The sequence below is a fragment of the Phymastichus coffea genome, unplaced genomic scaffold, assembly GCF_024137745.1.
Source record: "Phymastichus coffea isolate CEN01 unplaced genomic scaffold, Cenicafe_Pcof_1.1 PCOF00001, whole genome shotgun sequence".
In the NCBI taxonomy this organism is placed as follows: domain Eukaryota; kingdom Metazoa; phylum Arthropoda; class Insecta; order Hymenoptera; family Eulophidae; genus Phymastichus; species Phymastichus coffea.
Window position 1 is genome coordinate 5,975,602 of NW_026706812.1, and position 24,574 is coordinate 6,000,175.

The following is a 24,574-nucleotide window of genomic DNA, read 5'->3' on the forward strand; positions in this document are numbered from 1 at the left end:
TGCAGTATTAATAGAAATTTTTAAAAGATAACTTGCTTAATACGATTTCTTGTTAAGTGTTATAATAATAGCTTTGGTTTGTTGAATTCATTAGACTGCAAGGTTTTGTTATTTATCGTGAATGTTCAGTTTATATAGATCTCTTTGTTTAATTTATACTAAGATTCTATAATGCAATTACCAATTTCAATGCAGTAGATTGATTGGCATCGAAATTTTGATTAGTTTTCAATGTATCTTTGCACACAAACATTTAGACAAATGAAAGATAGATAAAATATTAAATAAATCTTTGAAGTATCTTTGAAAACTATTATTAACTCTAATAATTATTACTTGGTGTGTTTTTATGATTTTATAGTGGTCTATTGTTCATTTCATTCGTGTATTAAAGTCAATAATTTGCTTCAGGTAGCTTTCTACCATATTTTCTATTTTCCTTAATATGAAAGTTAAATACTTGAAATTTTTACCATATATTTTATGTGGAAAAAGAAGCTCTTTCCAACAAACCCCATATTTTTACAATTTTTTAAACATAAGTTATAAGGATGTTTAGGTAATATTTTATCATTTTTTTATACATGTTCAAAATGAGCTTGGTATTACAATTTTTCATGAAAAATAACTCTACGGGGGCTCATTTGGTTGGGGAAGCCACACCGAATAAAGGTTATCTAATATAAAAATTTGAAAAACAATTCTATTCAAATTACAACAGAAAAAGTTCAAAATCAAATTAATTTTCTCTGAAAAAGTCTAAATTTCCTGATTTTTCATTGAACATTATGAATATGAAAATTAATATCTCATTTTTTCCATAGGTAACAATTGTTCGGCAGGTGCTAAAGAAACTAGGAAGCCCACCCGGTACTTAAAAAAAATAAATCCTTGACGAAAAGCTCAGTTTGAATTCTTGAAAACTAAAAGCTGAGAAAAGCGCATTTAAAGGAAAAAACTAAGATTGTTATTTATAACCCTTTGTTAGTTTATCTATCGATTTCGAGCTAAAAATTTTTTTTTCGTATCGGTGATTAATTTGTCTCATTCTATGGGATTTATAGATTATGTATCTGCAATAACCCAAAAATAGATTTTGGAGTCATTTTTGAGGTAGAAAGCAACTTTAATCAATATGTATAGAGCCACAAGATTCAATTACAAAATTGAACATTAAATGGAATCTCAAAAATTTGAGCATTTGAATTCAATGTAAGAAAGCTATAAAGTTGAAAAAATTTATTTTCAAATGGTAAATCTTTCAATCAAGAAAATCTCCAAAACTATTTTTTAATCAAATCTAAAGAAATTCATTAAATTTGTAAGCACTTACGTATTTTTTAAAAACAAACATTAATTGGAAACCCTATAATAACACAGAACATTTTTAATGAAATTCTGTTCTGTGAGATTTGAGTCTTTTAATTATGTAATCATTTTTTTGCAGGATATTTATTCTACTGTGTTTTCAAATAATTTGAAAGACAGAGAATCTTACCGGTTTACATTAGATTGGCTTCTGCTCAACAAAACTTACAATTATGCGATATATCAAATAACTTGATTTCCGAATTTGATAAGAGATACTTACCAAGTATCTCAAGCTATAAGCTACAAATATCTCAAGCTCATAAATGTTCTCAAAAGACTGCTGTACGAAACACAGAATATGCAATTCCAAAAATTAACCAACGCTATTAAGACTGTGATAATGAAAGTTATAAATATATGGGAAAGTTCATCAATAACAATCAAAAGAATTGATCATTGCAGTGAAAAATTACAGAAACTGTATCACGACTATGCAGCAGCAAGAAACTTTCACGGAAGGTCGAGCAAAAAAGTCAATGATTTCCTTTCTGAAATAAATAATGTATTTGACATTACTAAAAAAGGTTCATTAGCGTTACTTGATTCAATGAATCAGGTGGAAAAAAGGCATTTCTGTCTAAACCAGTTCATATTATAAAATCTGAATTATCTGTTACAGAATCTGAAAATATTTCTGGTAAATAATGCAATAATAATATGTAATAATATGATATTTTTTTTTTGGGGGGGTTTTTCATAATTCTATTTTATTCCAGATGAAGAGAGTTCTAAAATAAACGTTGAAGAATCTGGTCAATCGTTGTCTGCAGAACAAACTGAAGTTGATGCAAAACTCAGTCAAAAATTCAGTCAAAATGTATCTTTTAGCGAAACCGAATCTACTGAAGATGCAAATATCGTCTAAGCAACAGAAATTATAACAAGTACATATTTTTTTGTTTTAATATATAACATCCAAGCTTAGACTTTTGAGTTCAGACAAATATCTTCACTCGTTAATATCTCTATCCGCTCTAGTTGATGATTGAATTATACTTGTTTTAGGATCGAAAGCTTACTTATTGCCAACACAACCATCCAGTGAAGAAACGATTGCAAGCTCACAAAGTTCTGGTGCAGTTTATGTAGTGTAACGTCGGTTGACGAAACAATTCTCAGGCGCACTTTTTGGTCTATCCTTGCGGACAATAACCGGGACGTGCGTTACCACTATCGCGGGAAATTCCTTTTTTCGGCGACGGAGGATCGAAGCTTTATTAAACCACACACTTGACAATGTAGCAATGCTTCGCGTTATTTTACCACACTCTAGGCGATAAAATAACGTAAATAACCTATCTAATATGCACTCGACCACACGCTTGGCAATCGAGTGTAACTATCTAAAAGGCAGACCGTTCGCGAAACTAAAATAGGAAAAAATCAGGAGAAAAAAGGATATAGAAAGAAATTAGAGTAAAAAAATTTATTTTGATTTTCTTTACTTACTTCTGCCTTAATTTCCCACACACACACTGGAAAAAATAACTAGAACTTTCGAACTGGACGAACTTTGAAAAACAGCAAAACTAATTTGGAATGGTTACACGAACTAAATTTAGAAAATAACACTCCCTAATTTTCTTGAAAAGCTCTCTTTATACTTTTTCGCGGGAGACTCCCACTCGAAAATCTTTGTCATTTTTGGGCATGAAGAACTCAAAGTTTCTCAACTTAATTGATTGGAAAATTTGGAGAGTGTCTCAAGCGTAACCGAAATTCGAACCCTAATTGGCCGGGGGCGGAGTCTGCGGGTGTGGCCTCATTTTAGTGCTTTGGGCCCTCTATGTGCTATTCTGGCCTTTAATTATTTAAACTAATTCTATTTAAAATTAATTGTGTGTGTGGTACTCTAATTTTACAAAAATATTTCTTAATCTATAATAAAACTAAAGGACAGAACAAAAGTTAAGAATTACATTTTGTAACAGGCTGCCGTTTAGTCTAAAATATCTCTTGAACGTACCTATATAATGACCAAACGACGCCTAGTTATCTATGTGCTCGAAGCACATCAACCTACCTTGTCTTGGAGTGCGCCTGCGCAGAGTCTCCTCGATACTCCGAGTTGGGTTCCCCCAACTCGCCGCTTGGCGGCGCTGTCTCCCTTGCTTAGTGGCGCTCGCGCGGCCACTGCGGGAAACTCTGTTGACGATTCCCGTCTACCGGTATCCGCGTGATCCGTGCTACGCTACCGGCTAATTCGAATCAATTGTAAACAAAGATAGACGCGACCTCCGGACAAAGGAAAGACTAAATAACGATGACTAGATTTAGTAAAGACTAACGTTCACTTTATTCATGCAATTCGGGTACACGGGGGATTTGCCGAGAGTCTTGCGCACGCTAGCGCGAATGACAATATACGCAGTATGAGAGAGAGAGAGAGAAAACCCGTTCGCCGCGAACTAACCGCTCGCACGCAACAATTAATCTCTTCGCGCACGCTGCACGGGATCGCACGCTATTAACAATAATAGGGGAAGGTGCACCTACTGCGAGAACGATGAGGATACGGTGGCCAACCGTATCCGATCGACGAACTGCTAATAAGCTGCTTCGCTGCTCGCTGCACCGCCGCGGTTACTGTTGTTGTTGTTGCTGTCGCTACGGTTGTTGCTGTTGCTGTTGTTGCTGTCGCTGTTATTGCTGTTGCTGCTATTGCTGCTGCTCCGCACTCAGCACCCCGCACTCAAGTTCGCACCTCTGACCTCGCACCACCAACGGAAAACGTAAACGGCTCGGAAACAGGTTAGCTACACGATACAGGCGGACTGAGTGACACAGTCATACTGCCTGTTGAACGCTCCCCTCCCGGTCATTGCCCCTACGCGCCCTCTCTCTCTCGCGAACCGATCGCGGCTTCTCTCGTTCAGCCGCTCATTAACCTCGCGCGAGTCGAACGATTTTCGGTAATCGTTGCAATTTATCTAAAAACAATCAGGATATTAATAGTTTTAATTATTAATTAATTATTAAAAAGCTTTGAGAAATGCTGAAAAAATCAGAGTTAATTACAATAAATATAATTAATAACTTTCGTTCAAGCCATTCTTAAATTGTCTAATGCAAAGTTGAGCGCATCCAACAATTATACATACAAAACTCGCAAAGAAAATAAACCAATAAATACGGGAAGATAAATTTCGCAATTCTTCAAGAGACTTGCAAGCAAATGCGCTTCCTATAATTTAAAAGAAATTAGCAATAATAAGAATAAATTATTTAAAATATAATAATAGTACTGTTGGCAGGATGCACATGTGCGCTGCAGATCTCTACTTTCTAAACATGCGCGCAATCTGGCTACTCCGGATGACGCGATCGTAAAAGCGCTCTGATTGTCTCCAGCATCCAAAAATTGCCAGATGCGCGAGCCGAAAACTGCCGTTCATAGGAAAAATTGTCTTTATTCAGCTGTACGTAGTTTTTTATCTTGATTTACGAGCTAAGTGTGTGGTCGGTATTTTTTTGTCTTATTTTTTTTTCTCTTTTTTTTTTTTTGAGCCGCCGTTACAGTAGGGTCCGGGAGGAATTATGACAGCAAAAATGAAAGAGGTACGATCAATGTGATGAGTCCAGAAGTTGTAGCAGCTTTTGACGAAGCTAAAGTTTCTCACAGGAATGCTGTTTTAATAACCAGCGTTATCGCATCAGCATTGGATATTAATCTTCAGACTTTGATCCTCAGTCGTAGTGAAGTAAGGAAGCGTGAATATGAAAAAATGAAGCAGGTGATTCAAGGTACTCCTGTAACTTTCATAGCTGTTCACTAGGATGGAAAACTTATTCCGGATAATATATCTTGCAAGAAGATCGACATATTACCAGTTTTAGTATCTAGCGATAAATTCACGAAACTCCTTAATGTACCAGCATTGCATGACCAAAAAGCAAAAACAGTAGCTTCAGCAGTCTATGAGTCATTGAAATATTGGGGATTAATTGACTTGATAAACATTCTGTGCTGCGATACTACAAATGTTAATTTAGGATCCAAAGGTGGTGCAGCAATGATCTTAGGACAGTTAATGGAAAAAGATTTGCTTTATTTAGCTTGCCATCGTCATGTTTTTGAGCTTCTATTAAGGGCAGCATACGAAATAAAATTTCTTGGTACTAGTGGTCCAGATGTACCGATATTTAAAAAGTTTCGAGATGAATGGTCTACTTTCAATTTGAAATCTTTTCAAAATGGATTAGCTGGATTAGAGACATCTCTGAAAAATGAAATTCCACGTTTAACCGAAAAAATAGGAAAGTTCTTAAAAGAACACCAGCCCAGAAATGATTACAAAGAATTATTAGAGTTGCCTCTGATTTTCTTGGGTGTTGGAGAAGAAATAACATTTAAAAAGCCAGGAGCAATTCACCATGCTCGCTGGATGGCTAAAGCTATTTACTTGATAAAAATGTATTTATTTAGGAAATCTTTCAAAATGAGTAAGGAAGATACAAGAAAATTACATGCTGTATATAAATTCATTATATTTACATATCTGCCTTCATGGTACACTGCTCCTTCAGCTATTTTTACTCCAAATAACGATTTAAATTTGATAAAATCATTAGTCGATTTTAGAGCCATAGATAGAGAAATATCAGATGATACTTTGAAAAAGTTTAGTAACCATTTATGGTACTTGTTGCCAGAATTAACTATCCTTGCACTTTTTGACAATAATGTTAACAATAGTATTAACCCATTAACGTCCAAAATGTCAAAATTTCTTGCACGTTTTCAAAGTGATTTTTTCCTATGTAATTGGCGTTGAAAAAATTCTTGAACCACATATTCTGATGTAAAATTGCATGTTCTTTCAGCATCCGTTGCCAAAATCATGATAAAACTCACAGGAAAAGAGATATGCTCGATTGAAACATAAAAAACACCTAAATTTTCGAAAAAAAAAATTTTTAGGATTTTTTTTCGAAGTCTTACGGTGAAGATATCACCTTGCGACCGTGATCAAAGGTGATCATGGGATTTGAAGTTTAACAGGAAATTTTTTTGTTTACCTTGAACCATCGCTACTTTACAAAATGGCGGAAAAAACGAATTTTTTTTTTCAATCTTCATCAACTTTTTTCTCAAAATCTATGGTCTTTAGAAAAAAATTCATAAAAACAAAAATGCCTTAGAATCGCTTGAGGAACATTCTCAAATTTTTTCAGAATTTTTTGAGACAATTTTTGATTTTCCGGGAAACTTGGGAGATGGAATTTTCAAAAATGTCTCCAAAAATTCTGAAAAAATTTTAGGATGTTTCTCGAGTCTTTCTAAGACATTTTTGTTCTTATGAATTTTTTTCTAAAGTCCATAGATTTTGAGAAAAAAGTTGATGAAGATTGAAAAAAAAAAAATTCGTTTTTTCCGCCATTTTGTAAAGAAGCGATGGTTCAAGGTAAACAAAAAAATTCCCTGTTAAACTTCAAATCCCATGATCACCTTTGATTACAGTCGCAAGGTGATATCTTCACTGTAACACTTCGAAAAAAAATCCTAAAAATTTTTTTTTTCGAAAATTTAGGTGTTATTTATGTTTCAATCGAGCATATCTCTTTTCCTGTGAGTTTTATCATGATTCTGGCAACGGATTCTGAAAGAGCATGCAATTTTACATCAGAATATGTGGTTCAAGAACTTTTTCAACGCCAATTATATAGGAAAAAATCACTTTGAAAACGTGCAAGAAATTTTGACATTTTGGACGTTAATGGGTTAAAGAAAAATGATAAAATCACTGCGAATCGATACATTAGACGATGATGATAATATAAAAAAATTTGATCCATCTGATGAAGGTATCAGGGCACTTCATGATAAAACACTCGACTATTTCACAAACAAACATACGAGGGTCGTTTGAAAAGTCCATGCAAAAATAACAACTACTTGATTTTTTTTAATAAATCTTTTTTATTTTTCAAATAAAGTCTCCTTCAATAGATTTCCAATAAAGAGACAAAGTCTTCTTTCAGGCTTATACACTTCATCCAACGCTGCTCTAGTTTGTTAATCCCTTCCAAATAATAGGATTTGTCCAAGTCTATAAAATAGGCATTCGTTTCTGCAATCATCTCCTCGTTTGAATAAAATCTTTTCCCCGCCAGCCATTTTTTCATATTAGGGAACAAATAGTAGTCCGACAGAGCCAAATCTGGAGAATAGGGGGGATGTGAAACGAGTTGGAACCCTATCTCGATCAGTTTTGCGGCCACAACAGCTGAGGCGTGAGCTGGCGCATTGTTGTGGTGGAAGAGGACTTTTTTGTGGACCAATCGTGGACGTTTCTGTATCAACTCGGTTTTTAAACGATCCAGTAACGATGAATAATATTCGCCTGTAATGGTTTTTCCCTTTTCCAGATAGTCGATGAAGATTATTCCCTGCGAATCCCAAAAAACAGTCGCCATAACCTTCTCGACCGAAGGAATTGTCTTCGCCTTTTTCGGAGCAGATTCCCCCTTAGTAACCCATTGTTTAGACTGTTCTTTGGTCTCAGGAGTGTAGTGATGTATCCATGTTTCATCTACAGTGATGAAACGTCGCATAAATTCTTGCGGATTTTGCTGGAACAGCTGCAAACCATTCTTGCAACACTTCACACGATCTCGTTTTTGGTCAATCGTAAGCAATCGCGGCACCCATCTAGCGGATAGCTTTTTCATGACCAAATGTTGGTGCAAAATATTATGTACCCGTTCGCTTGAGATGCCTACAGTACTAGCAATCTCACGCACCTTCACTCTTCTGTCAGCCATCACCATATCATGGATTTTATCATTGATATCTGAAGTGGTAACCTCAAGAGGGCGTCCAGAACGTTCAGCGTCTTTTGTGCTCATATGACCACTCCGAAAATTTTGAAACTACTTATAAACTATTCTAATCGAAGGTGCACAATCACCATAATGTTTATCAAGCTTCTATTTAATCTCCTGAGGCGTTTTGCCTTTGAAAAAGTAATGTTTAATCAATACACGAAATTCTTTTTCGTCCATTTTTTTACAACCACTCGATTTCTTTGATTGAAACGAATGTAAAACGCAAAGTGATTGGCCGATCTGGCTGAAACTTGGTGTGTGCTCTTCCAAGATATGCCACTAACTGAAAATAACCTTGATACGCACTAGTAGCGCCATCTCTCTGACTTTACATGGACTTTTCAAACGACCCTCGCGTTCTGAAATTTTTCAAACGGTTGAATTTGTATGACACGTTTTTGAAATACGATTGTAATTCATGGGATAAAAATCCTTCATACATAGAGTGCCGCGAAAAATTGAAAAATCTTACTGTTGCAAATGATTGTGACGAAAGAGCGATTCATCTCGTTCAAGAATATGTAAATACCCGATCTCGCGACGAAGAACAAAAGCAATATTTACTTCAGTTTGTGGATGAAAGCAGAAGAAAATTATTAAACAGTACAAATAAAAAACAGTTGATGAAAAAATTGAAAACGTAGTGTTAAAGTAATGAAAGTGAAGGAAAATATTTTCACATTTTTTTGTACAATTTTTTTCTAAATATATTGTCGGTTTATGTTGAAAATTTTGTTAATGTGTAATAATTAATAAAAACCTTTTACTATGATTTCAACTAACTTTAAATTCAATTTTCTAAACAGCGTAATTAAAAAAATTCAATCGCAGACTTTTATATTTAAAGGGTAGAAAGATTGAAAGATTCAAAATAATTACTGAAAGTTTAGTTTTCATCCACATAGATAGACTAAATATACTGGATGTCACTAAAATATTTATGTATAAAATACGAAGCGTAGAATTTGAAGAAAAATTAAAAACGAGGATACCAGGTTCACAGATTTCATTTTCGATTTTTTCACCAACTTGGAATGATCATATCACGGCAACGAAAGCACCTAGAAACTTCTGCGGGATACCAAATCAAAGCTTTTTAACTCTAGTTTATTTTGGTAAAACTTATTTGGGCCTGAAATAACTGTAACATATCGGTTAACACGAAAAATTAATAGAAAAGTACGTTTTCTTGAATGTTTTCACTACTTTGAACAGCTATATCTTAGCGCAAAAATATTATTTGTATTCAAAATAATTACTAGAAGTTTTGTTTTTAACCACATAAATGGACTAATATACTGGGGGTCCTTAAAATATTTATATACAAGATGCGGAGCTTAGAACTGCGAAAATTTTGAAAAAAATAAAAAAAAAACGTTTTTTTAAAAGTGAAACCGTAAAATTTTTTCTTTTGCTGGATTTTATGATTTGGTTCTTAGTTTTAAGATATAAATAAGCGATTTTCATGCCGGAAGCCGTTATTTAAGCATTTTGAGAAATAACGGTCACTCTAGTGGACATAGAAGCACGTAGTATCTGGGTCGGAGCATTGGTGGAAGTCGCGGAGGCGGCGAAAGCGTACTGCGATGTTTTAGGTGTAAGCAGCTATGGCATTATGCTAACGCGTGTTTAGGGGCTTCGGTATTGTGTCAGGTTTGTGATACGCCGGGTTTTTCAGGAATTCTATATCACTACCGTGGCAGCCCTACATTATTTCAAAAAGGAATAAATTTTGTTTGAAACCTGAAAGACTTAAATCGGATAATAAATACGACCTGCAGCGATTTTTGTCTAATTTTAAGCACTGTACGCCATAATCGGCGTGCTCGACTCTCGCCCGGCGTTTATCGGTACTTTTACTACGGCCTCACTCACTTCTTCATCCGAGAAGAATTCCTGCTCATCTTCTCATCTTCTCTCATCTTCTCTTTCCGACTCTGCCTCGCCAACAGTACAGGGGGATGGCGTTTTACCCGGCGGTCGCGTTTCCGGGGTTCGAACAGCCATCGGCACATCGGATGCCCGTCGCGATCTCTCATCGGCCTGTACTCCTCTCGCGGCCTGCTCCACGCGATATAGGTTATTCGCGCTACCGGACAGGGCCTCTGGACTTCTCGACACACCACTAAATGTGGCAGCTGCGCAAACGCGACCCACACCTGATCTAGGACGCCAGGCTCACCCTGCTGTCCATAATACCGAACACCGGGATTTTGAGCCGGCTCCTCTACGGTGCTTGTCGCTAACGCTCCATCCGCGGGCGTCAAATCGTCGCTCTCGCCCGTATGTCCCTTGCACTACGTCCGGCCCCTCGGCTACGCTCCGCTGCGCAACGCGATTCTACGCGTCGCGACACCGCGCGCGGTCGGCCACGGCTCACCGCGGGCTCGACCGGGCTTTCCATTCGCCTATCTTCTGCCCCCTCATCATTCGGCATTTCGGTCATCGCGATTTCCCGCGATTCCTCATGGAGAATACTATCTGGCGGTCCTGGAACGAAGCCCAACGCGAAGCATGCGCTCCTGTAAGTTCTCATACGTGTCATTCACGCTTAACTGGCTTCTCAATAACAGAGCCATAAGCTCAACCGGTGGGGTTGCGGTAATGCGCCGCTTAATCGCTCGTATGCCTCGATCCTTCAAGATCTCGCGCATCATGGCATTAATCGGTCGCGGGGTCGGTATCGTGACGTCACTGGTCTACGAAACCTCTCGGCGCAAATGATCCATCCCTGACACGAGTCACCGGCAAGATCCGTGACCTACACCTGCAATAACTCGAAACAACCTCTCGGTACAGATACTCACAATCAAAACAACTAACGACAATTGGTGACCTTCGGAACACTAGTCCGAAAGCACACCCGTCCAGGCCCAAGCGCAGCGATGACAGTAAACGGTGATGTTTGCTATTATATAAAATAAAAGATAACAATCTCTCACATTCAAACTCGATATTTCGACGGTCCGCGCGACTCTTAGCTTACTTCGTTTCGAAGATACAGCAAACCTGCGCGCATGTAAACAAACCGCTCGGGTTACCAACCGGCGCAATTCGACCGCTCGCGACTCTCAACAAGCGCTAACTAACGCTATTCGACTTTCGCGTGGTTTTGAACGCGCACTTTCTACCTAGCCTTTGTCCTCTCAAATTCCTCGAATTCAAAATATAATAAGTGCGTTTCAATCCAAACACTGTTCCTCTCGATCCAAAATTTGCCAATTTTTCAGCTTGCCCCACAAGGGATGCCATGTGACACTAATGATTAAATTAAGCGAGTTTTGAGGAATCATACTTTTTGATGACTCCCACGAGTCATGCAAGAGTCCGTGCTCAAGTACCGTGTCACAAATTATTTCAAGGGGAAGGTAAGGGAGACTCTTTCGCTTCTCTGAACGATGACGATGGGCCTCGTCATGAAGTTGGCATTTTAGGCGTTGAATCGAGAGGAAGGGAATGACGGGCGCATACAATGATCACTCCTGATATTCTTTAACAATATTTGTTCTCAAACGTTTAACAATCAAAAGAAAGGTGACGCAGATTTACGCGTCGTCCTCTGCGGCCGCGTGCCTTCGCTCGTGCGGACAGACGCACGGAGGCACGTTACAATAATTAAGAGGAGTTCAAAGGAAGGAATCGCCTTGTTCGTCGTTGTCGCTGTGCTCGCGCATGATCGTGAGCACCTCGCCGACGCGTCACGCACTCGTAAATAGAGAGAAAGAGAAAGAGAGAGAGGGAGACGACCTGACCTAGCGAAGGCTGCTGGCAGGAAATGTTTCTAGTGCTGCAGACAGGAAATGCTGCTGGTGCTGCAGACAGGTTAGCGGCAGGTCCAAGTAAAGTCCACTATGCCTTGAGCGTCGCTGGGATTTCTTTCCTGGCGGCAATCTATTCAGCGTCGTTTTGCTTCTTTGTCTCTGTTTGGCTATTCGGGTTTCTAGCGTGTGCACGCTCGGCCATCACAATTGATCCTTCTCTCTCAAGATCTCGGCTCGAACTCTCCCCCCAACCGTTAGCGCGTCGGCTCGAGCAACGCCAGCGGCTTCGCTCTCGCGAACGGATCACCGCGGGTTGCTCGTGCTCGCTTACTCGCTACGCGCGACGCGTCAATCTCTTTCTCTTTTTCTTGCCGCAGCCGCTCTCGCTCCTAATTGGCTCCCAATGACGATGCCCTGCTCAGGTATTGGCCCTGAAATAAAGCGGTGTGAGCATCGGTCCGTTCGTAATTTCCACCACGCTCCATAGGACAACACCGAAGGAGCGAGCTCCGAGAGAGAGAGAGAGAGAGAGCCAGACAGGGCCGGCTATTCTAGCCAGGGCCCCATCACATATTGAATAATGAAAGTAATATAGGGAGCAGAATTTGTTCTGAAATACTTCTTTTATTAGATAGTATTCCAATAAAAGTTCTACTTGATTCGGGTAGTAAAATTTCTGCCATTTCATTGGAGTTTAATAATCAAAACTTAAATATTTTAAAAGATAGACCTACTCTTCCGATAAGTGGACATGTTATTAAAGTAGCTACAGGCCAAAAATCGGTGAGATTGAAGAAACACATTTATTTAAATGTAAAATGGGGTAATCAATATATTAATATTATCTTCATAATCATTCCTAAATTAATAAAAGATTATATTATCGGTTATGATACAATGAAAAATGTAAAACTCAAACTTGATACATATAATGAACAAATTTATTTTGAAATTAATAATACTTTAGAAAACTTGAAATAGAACGATACATTTATTGATGAAAGTACTTTTCAAAGCTTAACTATTCAGTATGATACTGTCTCGGAATTTGATAATGATCTACCATCACTCATTGATGTAATTCGTAATGAAATAGAGGCAGGGATCGCAAAAAATGATTCTGTGAATCTAACTCGAGGAGAACTTAATGAGAAAATAGATGAAAACTCTATCCTAACCGATGCTCAAAAAAATGAGATAGCTTCGCTTATGTACGAATTTAGAGATGTATTTCGTAAAAAACATATTAACTTATTAAAAGTTCATACTTATACATTAATTCTAAAAAATAAAGAGCCTTATTTTTCAAAACATTATTCTATACCGTTGAATTATCGAAAAAATGTTTGAATCGCAATCAAAGCAATGCTAAAAGATGGCGTTATTCGTCGATCAATTAATAATTATATTAATCCAATTGTTATAAGTATCAAAAAAGATGGATCAGTACGATTTTGTCTAGATGCTTGAAAATTAAACAAAAAATTAGTAAAAAATTATGAAGCCCCACTACATATGAATGATATTTTTCAAAATTGTTTCGGAGTAAAATTTATATCTAGTTTTGATTTGACAAGTAGTTTTTGGCAAATGCCGCTCGAAGAAGAAAGTAAGAAATATACGGCATTTATAATAGAAGGTAATACCTACGAATTTAATGTAGTATCTTTTGGTACATTCACCAATACAGCAGCATTAATAAGAGCTTTAAATTTATCAATTGGCGATTTTAAACAATTTATAATTCCGTTTGTGGATGATATATTATATATTTCTAAAACATTCAATGAACATATACATCATTTACGTACACTGTTTACATGCTGTCATAGAGATAATTATACATTGAAATTTGCGAAATCTAAATTAGTTCAAGAAGAAATTGAATTTTTAGTACATGTTATCACTCCATACGGTATAAAAGCTCAAAAAAGTAAATTAGAAATAAGTCAAAATTATAAAGCTCCGAAAAACTTAAAAAGCTTACAAACCTTTCTTGGATTTGGAAATTTTTATACAAAGTTTGCTAAAAATTATGCTGAAATATGTAGACCTTTAATGAACTTATTGCAACAAAGCAAAGGCTATCATCAATGATTACCTGAGCATGAAGCAACTTTTGAAAATTTAAAAAAGATTTTTATTGATACTATTACTTTAAATTTTCCTGATTCTAGTAAACCTTACATATTAACGACTGATGCTAGTTATCATACTATAGCCGCTGCTTTGTCACAATTAAATAGTGAAAGCGATAAAGAAGTTGTAACATTTATATCTAGAACTCAAAAAGGCGCGGAATTGAATTATTTTACAACGGAAAAAGAACTTTTAGCTGTAGCTTGGTCGTGTCTGAAATTGGAAACATATCTAAGAGGTGCGAAAGAAATAACTATACGTACAGATCATGAAGCATTGAAATTTTTAACTACTTATAAATTTACGAATGCGAGATTAGTGAGGTGGTGATTGTTTCTTCAAGACTACAACATTACATACGAGTATTTACCAGGTAATAAAAATAAAGCCGCTGATTTCCTATCAAGATACATAACGGACTGCAGCAACAACTACACTGATGAAATTCAAGTCGCTACGTTGATGAAAGATCCTTTTTGTGAATTAATTAAACATTTCAAAAATCTGGATTTATTACAACAAAAGGATAACTACATACAAAATTTAAGAAATAAGGAAAATTTTGATCATAGATACGAGGTGTGTTCAAAAAGTAAGGTGACTTTTCAAATTTCACGGGCAACGTACTTTCAATTATCGATTTTTTTGTTTTGTTATGTTGGTACACTCTTTCCGAACATCTGTACCAAGTTTCAAGTGTATAGCATTTTTTGTGTGGTTGTGAGAGGCGTAAAGGTTATAAGTGTTTTGCGTGCTCGGCGATTACTTGCTATCAAAAACTATGGATCAAAGGATTTGCATCAAATTTTGTGTAAAAAATAAAATAAAGTACTCTGAAACACTTGAAATGTTGACGGTGGCATACGGTGAAACTGTTCTGAGTAAAAAAAATGTCTACAAGTGGTACAAACTCTTCCAAGATGGCCGGGAAGATGCCAATGACGAGCCTCGCTCTGGACGCCCTAGCACGTCAACAACTGATGAAAACGTTCAAGCAGTGAAGAAAATTGTTCTGGAAAATCGTTGAATCACTATCAGAGAAGTTGCTGAGGATGTTGGTATATCGCTTGGCTCGTGTCATGAAATTTTTTCTAACGTTTTGGGCATGAGACGTGTGTCACGAAGTTTGTTCCGAAATTGCTAAATTTTGACCAAAAGAACCGTCGCATGAGCATCGCTCAAGAACTGTTGAATGACGTCAACGACGACCCAGATTTACTCAAAAGGGTCATAACTGGTGACGAATCATGGGTATATGGTTATGATATCGAAACCAAAGTCCAATCGTCCCAATGGAAGAGCCCAGATGAGCCAAGACCGAAAAAAGCACGCCAAGTTCGATCAAATGTCAAAGTTTTGCTCACTGTTTTCTTCGATTACCATGGAGTGGTGCATCAGGAGTTCTTACCATAGGGACGTACGGTCAATAAACAGTATTGTCTTGAAGTTATGCGCCGTTTGCGAGAACTAATACGAAGAAAACGCCCAGAATTGTGGAAAAACAATTCATGGCTTTTGCATCACGATAATGCCCCTGCTCACTCATCTTTGCTTGTGAGAGATTTTTTGGCCAAAAACAACACCATAATCATGCCTCAGCCACCATATTCACCGGATTTGGCCCCATGTGACTTGTTCTTGTTCCCAAAACTAAAGAGACCTATGAAAAGACGGAGATTTGCAACGATTGAAGAAATAAAGACTGCATCGCTGGAAGAGCTCAAGGCTATACCGAAAAGTGCTTATGAGAAGTGCTTTGAGGATTGGAAAAACCGTTGGCATAAGTGTATTGTATCTGAGGGGGATTACTTTGGAGGGGACAACATAAATATTGATAAAGAAATTAATATTTTTTCTTAAAATTACAAAGTCATCTTACTTTTTGAACACACCTCGTATATAATTAATAACAACTGACAAGGAAAGGTACCCAACCCGAACTCACCGATTTCGATGATTTTGATACATATTGTAGAATATAAAAAAATAAGAGACACGTATCTTTTTTGATCGGCTAATTTTCACTTTTTGGGGTAAAAACCTCCCCTAAAGTTAACCCCCAAAAAGCGTTTTTTTTTAATATCTCGGCTTAAAATTAATATTTTTCAGTGAAACAAATTGGAGGTTATTTCTTACAAAAGGAGCAAGTATTTCATGGTGATTTGAAGAGTAAGGATAGCATCCCCTATTTTTTAGGAGTTTAAAATATGTATTTTTTAGCATAAATTTATAATAAAAAAGTTTAAACCGACTAAAAAGAATTGGAAAAAATGTTTGAACATCCATAATAACAAAATTTAGTTGACGTCTTCCAGTGTTTTAATAAATATTACTCCTAATTTTGTAGAAGGTTTGTATGTAGGGATTTTCGAGATCGCTCTTTACAAATCTGACATCAAATTTTGAAAATTTAAAATGGCGGAACTAATGTGGTGGACGAAAATATCGAAAAAAAATTTTAACTTTCATAAAAACTTGTTTACAAATGTGTGATCTTTATCATCCTGTACATATGAACTAAAGAGCCTTAAACCCTAAACCCCTAAACAACAAATAGGCTAAATGATTGTGGTTTTTAACCAAACGACTCCAAACCCCTAACCTCCAGACAGGCCGAAAGCCTATACTTTACCGTAGACACGGGTATAGACATATTACCGATATTTTATTCAAAACACAGCTTGTATAAATTTTACCGCTTGTGTTTATTTCAGATTGAAAAATGAAAATTAATCCGTTAAACGTTCTAAACTTATTATTAGCATACTTTCAAGCGTTAAACATACCAGATAGTGTCGCGAATTATCATGAAACAGAGTTGGCCGATAACATAAAAGAAATTTTAATAGATGCAATACATGATTTCAATGATGTAGAAATGATTACTGATGACTCTTTGGATTTTTAAGAAGAGTATAAAGACCATAATGCGGAAATAATTGAAGATAAAGTGCAACATCATTTTCCTGATCCGGATATAGCACCAACAATCAATGTACAGCAGATAATGAAGAACTAGATTTTGAATACAAAAAAAGAGCTGTAGATTTTTGGAGAAGTAGCAAAACGAAGCAAAATTTAAGTCTCAAAACAGTGCAAAACAGATTCAAAAAAGTATCATTTATTAGTCAGCTACGTCGTTGGGCTCATTCAATTAATAAAGGTGGCACTTATAGAGAAAAAGTAGCACAAATTTGTTAGTATACCCTGAATAATTTTAAAGCAGCTCTCGACAGTGGTTCAATTTCAATCCATGATGAAAATATAATTCGATGGGCCTTACAAGCTAAAAAAGAAATTGGTTTTGATGATATTAGATTCAAATCTTCTAAACATAGCTTTGCAAAGTGAGCGCATGAGATTGGATAAACTTGACTAATACCTAAGTTCTTTCTATCAAGTGATTAACTGAGCAAATCCTCTCTTTTCCTATTGTAATTTATGCTCGACTCATAGAACTCTTCGCGGAGAAACTTGGGCTGAATCACATCCTTTTATAAGAAAGACTTAAACGCTGCTTATGAGACACTTCGCACCATAAGAAACTAAGGTAAAGTCTATCTTTCCTTGAAATCTTACACATATAATCATATAATATTTATTATTTTATTTCAAAGTAATAATTAGAAGTATTTTGAAAAACAAAACAAATTCTTACTCATTATCGCGACAGACCACGAGAGTACGAGCAATAATATAAATAATAAGTGATACGAACATCACATTAAAAATGCGTCCGATTAACAGATTGATTTTTCCTTTGCCTCTTGAATAAATGCGCTATTCATCAAATAACAATAATTTTTCGTAAACATAAAACAGATATTAGTTTTCTATGAAAATAACAAAAAAAATCGGCAACGGAATTTGAACCTGCGATGCAAAATCCGTAGGCCGAGAGGCTATCGCCTTAACCACCGTGCTTATACGGTAGGCAGTGGTTGAAAAGTCGTATGCTTAAGAGCTGAGGATACAAACTTATAGATGAGCTACGTTATAATGTTTAAATAAATTAAACTATGAACGGATACTGTTACATAAAAGTAATATCGTTATTATAATTAGGATATGAAAATTTAAATTGAAGATTGTGAGGTTATGATCGCATGATATCAATCTTTCATTCATTGTTGTTTATGACTAAGTTATCAATAATTTATTCAGTAAAACATGAAAATAAAGGAATTATAAATCATGTAATTACAATCAATTATTGAAAAAAAATTCAGCGCCGGGATTTTAATCCACGACGCAAAATCTGTAGGCCAAAAACTATCGCTTCGGTTACCATGCTTGCACGTTAGAATATGATTGGAAGTATCTGATAAACTCGTAAGCTTGGAAGCTTGATTTTAAGTCATTAGATTTGCTTATTCTGCTTAAGTTATTCGGTGCTTAGGTTTAACAAATTGATATAACAATTTGTACTTGTTCACAAACGTGCCTTTCCGTTAAAAAAATTCTAAAGGGATTAAGTCACGGTGAAAATTAAAATAATTGAAGATAGAATAGCAGTGAAGTTGGTAGAAGCAGACGAGTAGGCCAGGAACAATCTCTTCGATGTTCTTCTCCCCCGAAGAAAACCCTAGATGATGTGTCGCTCAGTCCTCTCGATGAATGTCTGATGATGGATGTCCGGTTGAGCTTAGTCTGGATGATGCCTTGACTGGATGGTCTGGAGAGATCCGTCTACTCTAAGCCACTGTTAGAATGAGAATTAGAAGAATGACGTCGATGGACCTACATTTATACAGAAGGCTGAAGAAAAAGAGCACTCTCTGGTCCGCCCTTCAGTCTCATTGGAAGGAGGTGAAATTGGCTCGAAAAGTGTCGCCCCCATTCGACTATTTCTAGCATCTTAGGGGGATTGTGTGACGTCAGTGGCTCGTAGAGACTTATTTCAATAAATAGATAACAAATATCACAAACAATCGTGTTGTGAGTTAACCAACTGCAAGATTCGACTTGTTCATAAAATACAATGTCAGAAAGGGGATGACGAAAAAAACATTTATATTTAACGTTTTCAAAACAGTGACGTCACTCTCTCTTCATCTTTGACAACAAGAATTGACAAAAGAAAAATGCTGGCTCGAACCACTCTTAATAAAAAAAAAGAAAACCAAAAGAAAGAGAAAAACATCCCCGCAATTAAAAAAAAAAGCAAAATACAGCCTAAGCAGTACTAATGCACACAATATAACAGAATAATTAAAAAAAACTTTTTATTTACGCAAGATCTAATAAGTATTTTTATTTAATACAGCAAGTACATTAATGGATTCGATATAATACTGAATCATAATCGAATCCGAATAATAGAATCGAGAAATATGAAAAACCTGTAAAAAATACTCGAAATTTACAAAGAGAAAGAAGCGTGAGGAGCAACGCGTTTGCTCACTCGTACATATGCACGAGTCTGCGAGTTTGTTCTATAGGTGTGGGCCAGAGTAATATATATAGCGCCTGTACCGGCTAGCCAACCTGCTCCGCCAGCTGGCAGCACTCCCCAGCAGCCACGACGGCCGCGGAAGCAGTTGCTCGTGCCGCGAGCGGAGTAGTTAGTCAGAGAGTCAACTCGGAGCCGAGCGCCGGAGCACAAGCCGGAGCACAGTGCCTAACTGCGAGCACCGCGACGTATAGTTTGTGCGACCAGTCAGGCTCCTGTGCCCCACACCCGTGGCTTCCCTGTCTCCGTGTAAATTAGTGCCTAAGAAATAAAACCTAGTCTGCTGAAACATAGTTTTCCTTGTGCCTTCTCTTCTCGCGAATTCCAACCTGGTTCTACGTAGCGAGTGCAGAGAAATGCAGCGGACTCAAACCAGATCCGCCCGTTCCCTTACATTTATTTCCTGTAGCGCCGCTCTCGTGGCCGTGACTGATGGCTCCTCAAAATCGGCAGAGGGAGTGGTGGAAACTTTAATCATTTTTCTATCTTACACAGTGACTTAACTTCTCTTACGTTTCTTTCTCCCTACTCCTGTTTATCCCTGTCTTTTATCGTATCGTTACATATATTATATATATATATACATATATATACACATATATATACACATATATATATATATATTTTTTATTGTTTTTTTGATTTAAATAAATGGTTAAGCGAGTAATTATTACAAGTTACGTTTGTATTGAATATTTTAGCAATGACGTTAAAAATTTTACTTCTTTCTAAGTAGCAGATACTCTTGATAAAATCAATCAGATTTCACATACTTATAAGATTGTAATCTTTTCAAAGCTTTCACATTTTTACCCGTAAAATAACTATATTTCTAAGCAAAGTATTTTGATATGTCTATTAACTGAATCATAGGAAGGCTTTTTAAATCAACATTGCACTTATTCTTTTTTTAGTAAATAAAGTAAATGGGTCACCCTAACCAATTATTTTTAGTTTACTTAAGCATTTATATTCAAATATTTATAGTAAAAACAACTAGCCTATCATATATTTTAAACTAAGTCATAACTTAACAGATTGAAGCTTATTAAATATTTTAACAATAATCAGTAAGAGAAAAAATCAAGGTTTATAAGAACATTATGTATCAAAGTGAATCTAATTCATAAAATATTTTTTCATGAGCAGTAATTTGATTGTTTTAAAAATAAAAATTAATTTCTTTTGTACGCTAATAGACACCCTCTTATAAATAGAAATTGAGTGATAATTACAGTTTTCTATGCATAACAATAATTAGATTTTGACAGGTAATAAATTAAAGAAATTACAAAATTTAATTTTGCAAGGAAAATATTCTAATATTTTTATTAATAAATTCTAACAAATGTTAAAATTCAAATTTTGTCCCTAATTATACACCATATTACTTGGTAATGTCACAACTGAAAATTTTCTATTTTTAACTTAAAATTCACTTCAGGAGGAAGGAATAGCAGAACCAAACTTGTAGTGGGAAGGTTTACATGATAAATTTGGAATTTTCCACATTGATTTTGATTTTTCCTGTAGATTGTAAAATAGCATTTCCAATATTAATGTACTCTTCCTGATGGTTATCATAATGCCTTGTCTAAATAACCTGATACAAATTATTCATTTGAATTTCATAAAGCTTTAAAACTAAATGATATTTGAACAATATTAATCTTCTTCCATATTTCAACATAGCACAGAGGTGCTAATAGTTACACAGCTACTAGTTGTTCACCACTTTTTATTTTTACAAATACTAACATTATAAATTCTTAAAATGAAATTATTTTATGAACCCTTAGTCATTAAGCTTACAAATAAATTGGTAATAAAAAGAAAATATAAAAATTATTATTCATTACGGAATCATTTATTTGAGAAACTGTTAAATTACCTTAGACAACATTATGCTCTTATGGAGCTCCTAATCTTAATGTAATGTGAAATTCATGGAAAAGCGCTGTTATATGCTTTTAGCTTGAAAATTTTATAAGTATATTTGTCAAAGACTATTAAATATTCCATTTTCATCCCTATTTATAATTAAAAGATTTTATGTTTCTTTTTACATATAAATGAATGCTATATCTATGATTTAAAGTCTACTCAGTATTTAAATGAACCTTCAACCAATAAAAATATTCTAAATTTTATATTTTAGAAATTATATTTGTGTAAAAAATTTGAATTTCCCCTCTCAATCAAGCACTATCAAATAAAAATTTTCAGTTATAAAAGAATAGCAATTGATGGAATTGAATACTTTTATATATTAGTAATTTATTCATAGAAAGTAAAATTGATTATGTCCTAAGTAAAATGCGATTATCAATGACTTAAGAATGGTTTTTTCGAATTATCAAGTAATTTCATAAGTTTTCTGTTCAGCAGATAAAGAAATAATTGATACTTTCTTAATTATTGATAATTGATTAATTTTAACAAGTTATGGCTCAAAGAGATATTCAGAATTATACCCATAAGTATACATAATCAAATATAAAAAAATGCAAATTTAATACATGATTTAGAGAAGGAGAATACCTTGTATTCAAATACCCTGTATTTGAAAACTAAATACCTTATTTATAAAATCAAATAAGTAATGAAAATAAACCAATTACATCAAATAAGTAATGGTTAAATTAATAAATATTTTCATTTAACAAGGTAAAGATATGTAGTTTATATGTAGTTTATATATTTATAAATATAAAGTATTCAACAAACATGAGATATTAGGTAACTTTAGTTTAAAATATTAATGTTTGATTACTACATCAAAGCCTGGCCAACAAGTGAAATACATGATTGACTACTGGCACAATTTAAATTTCTTTCTGAACATCTTTTACTGTTCTTTTATACTAGGTAAAGTAAAACATAAAATGTTTTATAGATAAAGTACAATTCTTATAAGTTTTTAGTTACTTATATTTCTGAATTAATTAAAACTATATATTTTATTGATGTAAAGTAGAAATTAGTCTTGAGTGTCTGACTAGTGTTCCTATTCTATATATGTATATATGTCTGTGTGTGTATTTTTTTAATTTTGTTATAAGTCTCATATTAACAAAATTAACTTACATGCAATTATTTATAAAATATTACAAACATACTCACACACACACACACACACACACATAAATAAAATTTTAATACTACTACTCTAATACCTCTATTCTATTCCTATCAAACACTCAAGCACTGTCCATAAATTTTAAAGCTATCAACTATGTTATTGATAGTAATGGCTGTTTTATAACATTACAGGTGTAAATGAAGAAGTATTTTAATTTTGAAATAATTATAATAACCTAATTTAAAAGACAAGTTTTCTATACAGTTGAATAATTAAATATTATACTGTGTAGATAATTATTAATTCCATAATATATAAACTTTTTTATTAAAGTTATTATCAAAACTGAATTAACTTTTTATATGTAAAGATATAAAAAAATGTTCAAGAATATTACAATTATATACAATTTCCAACAAAACATACCACGGCATCCGACGAATTAATCATTTTATTTTATATTCAAAATAAAAATGCACAATATTTATATTTGATAAATGAATATTTGCAAATTGCAATCATTTACAACTTCAGATATGCAACATCAAATTTAATCAAAATCATGAACAATGTTTTATCTTGGCAACATTCAGAACGTATACTAGAAGTAAACATTATTTTAGAAAATGGTACTCCAATATTTCTGAATGTAATGTCCATATATTCTCGTTTAAGAACGTTCCCTTTGCGTTTATTCAGTTCTTATAAATTTTCATGATAATTTTTACTGCTACTAAAATTTGCCGCCTCGGCGTCGTCAAAACTCATTAAAGCCAAAACACAGCATTTAATTTTTTAAATTTGAAAATTATATTAATAATTTTGTATCTAATCTAAATATATCAGCGAATAGATAATAGACTGTATAATCGAAAATATCTATTGCAATTCGTTTGCTGAAAAATATCGTATTAATTAAAAAATGAGTGATTCAATAACTTTTAAATACAGGCACCAGTGTTGGGCTTCGAGGAATTATAACGCTAAGTTCAGCGTTCAGGAAAAATAAGTCGTTCATAGTGGGTCCGCTAACTTGGCACCGAAATATAAAAATTAATAAAAAATATATTACCTAGAAGAGTTTTCAATGCTCTTTACAAATATTACTATAAAAATTTTTCTCTTTAATTAGTTACCTATACATTAATTAATAACGCGATTAGTACTGCCCATACGTTTTTTATTAATATCTAAGCTAAATAATTAGTTATTTCAATTTTGGTCACGCTAATCGAATGCTTGTAATTTTGTCTTTCGATTGCTATAATATTTTTTTCAATATCCCTTCCGGAAGCCTAATACATAATTAATCAATATTTGTCTAATATATAATATAGGCTAACAGCTTAATCCAGTGCGCACGCGCAAACTTTCAGTTGGCGGTGCTGGTTTGAGCAGCTGAGCGGTAAAATAAATAAAACTGAACTTCTTTCAGTAGCATATGTTTAAAATATTTGTAATTATTTTTTATTGTTCGACTGATGATAATATGATAATATTTTTATTGTACGACTGATGATTAAATAAATGACACAGGATAACCTCAAATAAATGAGGTTTTGCTATACTATTTTACAATCGCTCTAATAATCTATTTTATTTATCTAATACTAAAGAAAGCAAGTAATGCTGCAGATAAAAAAAGACACAGTAGTTGTCGTTGTTGCTGCTGCTCGTTGAAAATTGCGTGCTCGCTACAGCGCACGGAAGAGGGCGACAACGGTGACGCTAGTGATAACGGTGCGCTAGTGCGTATGCACACGCACACAAGCATTTTCAACACTCCCTCCCTTTTGAGCGTATGTACGTCCCGCGGGCCCAGATCTTAGACCAGATGGCTCCTGTTTATGTAATTATTCAGACATGACATACAGACAGTTTTATATATTAAATATTATATCTCTAAATGCTTTTAATGCATGGAAAGGAAGAGGCTTTATG

General features: G+C 34.8%; 1 protein-coding gene across 4 annotated transcripts in view; it reads right to left on the reverse strand.

The window, feature by feature from the left end:
* LOC131675389 (anaphase-promoting complex subunit 1) overlaps positions 1-23,834 on the reverse strand; it is an 896,320-nt gene extending 872,486 nt beyond the window's left edge. For 3 of the 4 annotated variants that reach the window (XM_058954368.1, XM_058954359.1, XM_058954356.1), the window contains exon 1: positions 23,060-23,371. In XM_058954368.1, the coding sequence (XP_058810351.1) occupies positions 23,060-23,083 (24 nt within the window). In that variant the 5' untranslated portion in view covers positions 23,084-23,371. Of the gene's footprint in view, positions 1-23,059; positions 23,372-23,705 lie in introns of those variants that run through there. The other variant, XM_058954365.1, reaches the window with a different exon arrangement.
* Between the last annotated feature and the right edge of the window lie 740 nt (positions 23,835-24,574).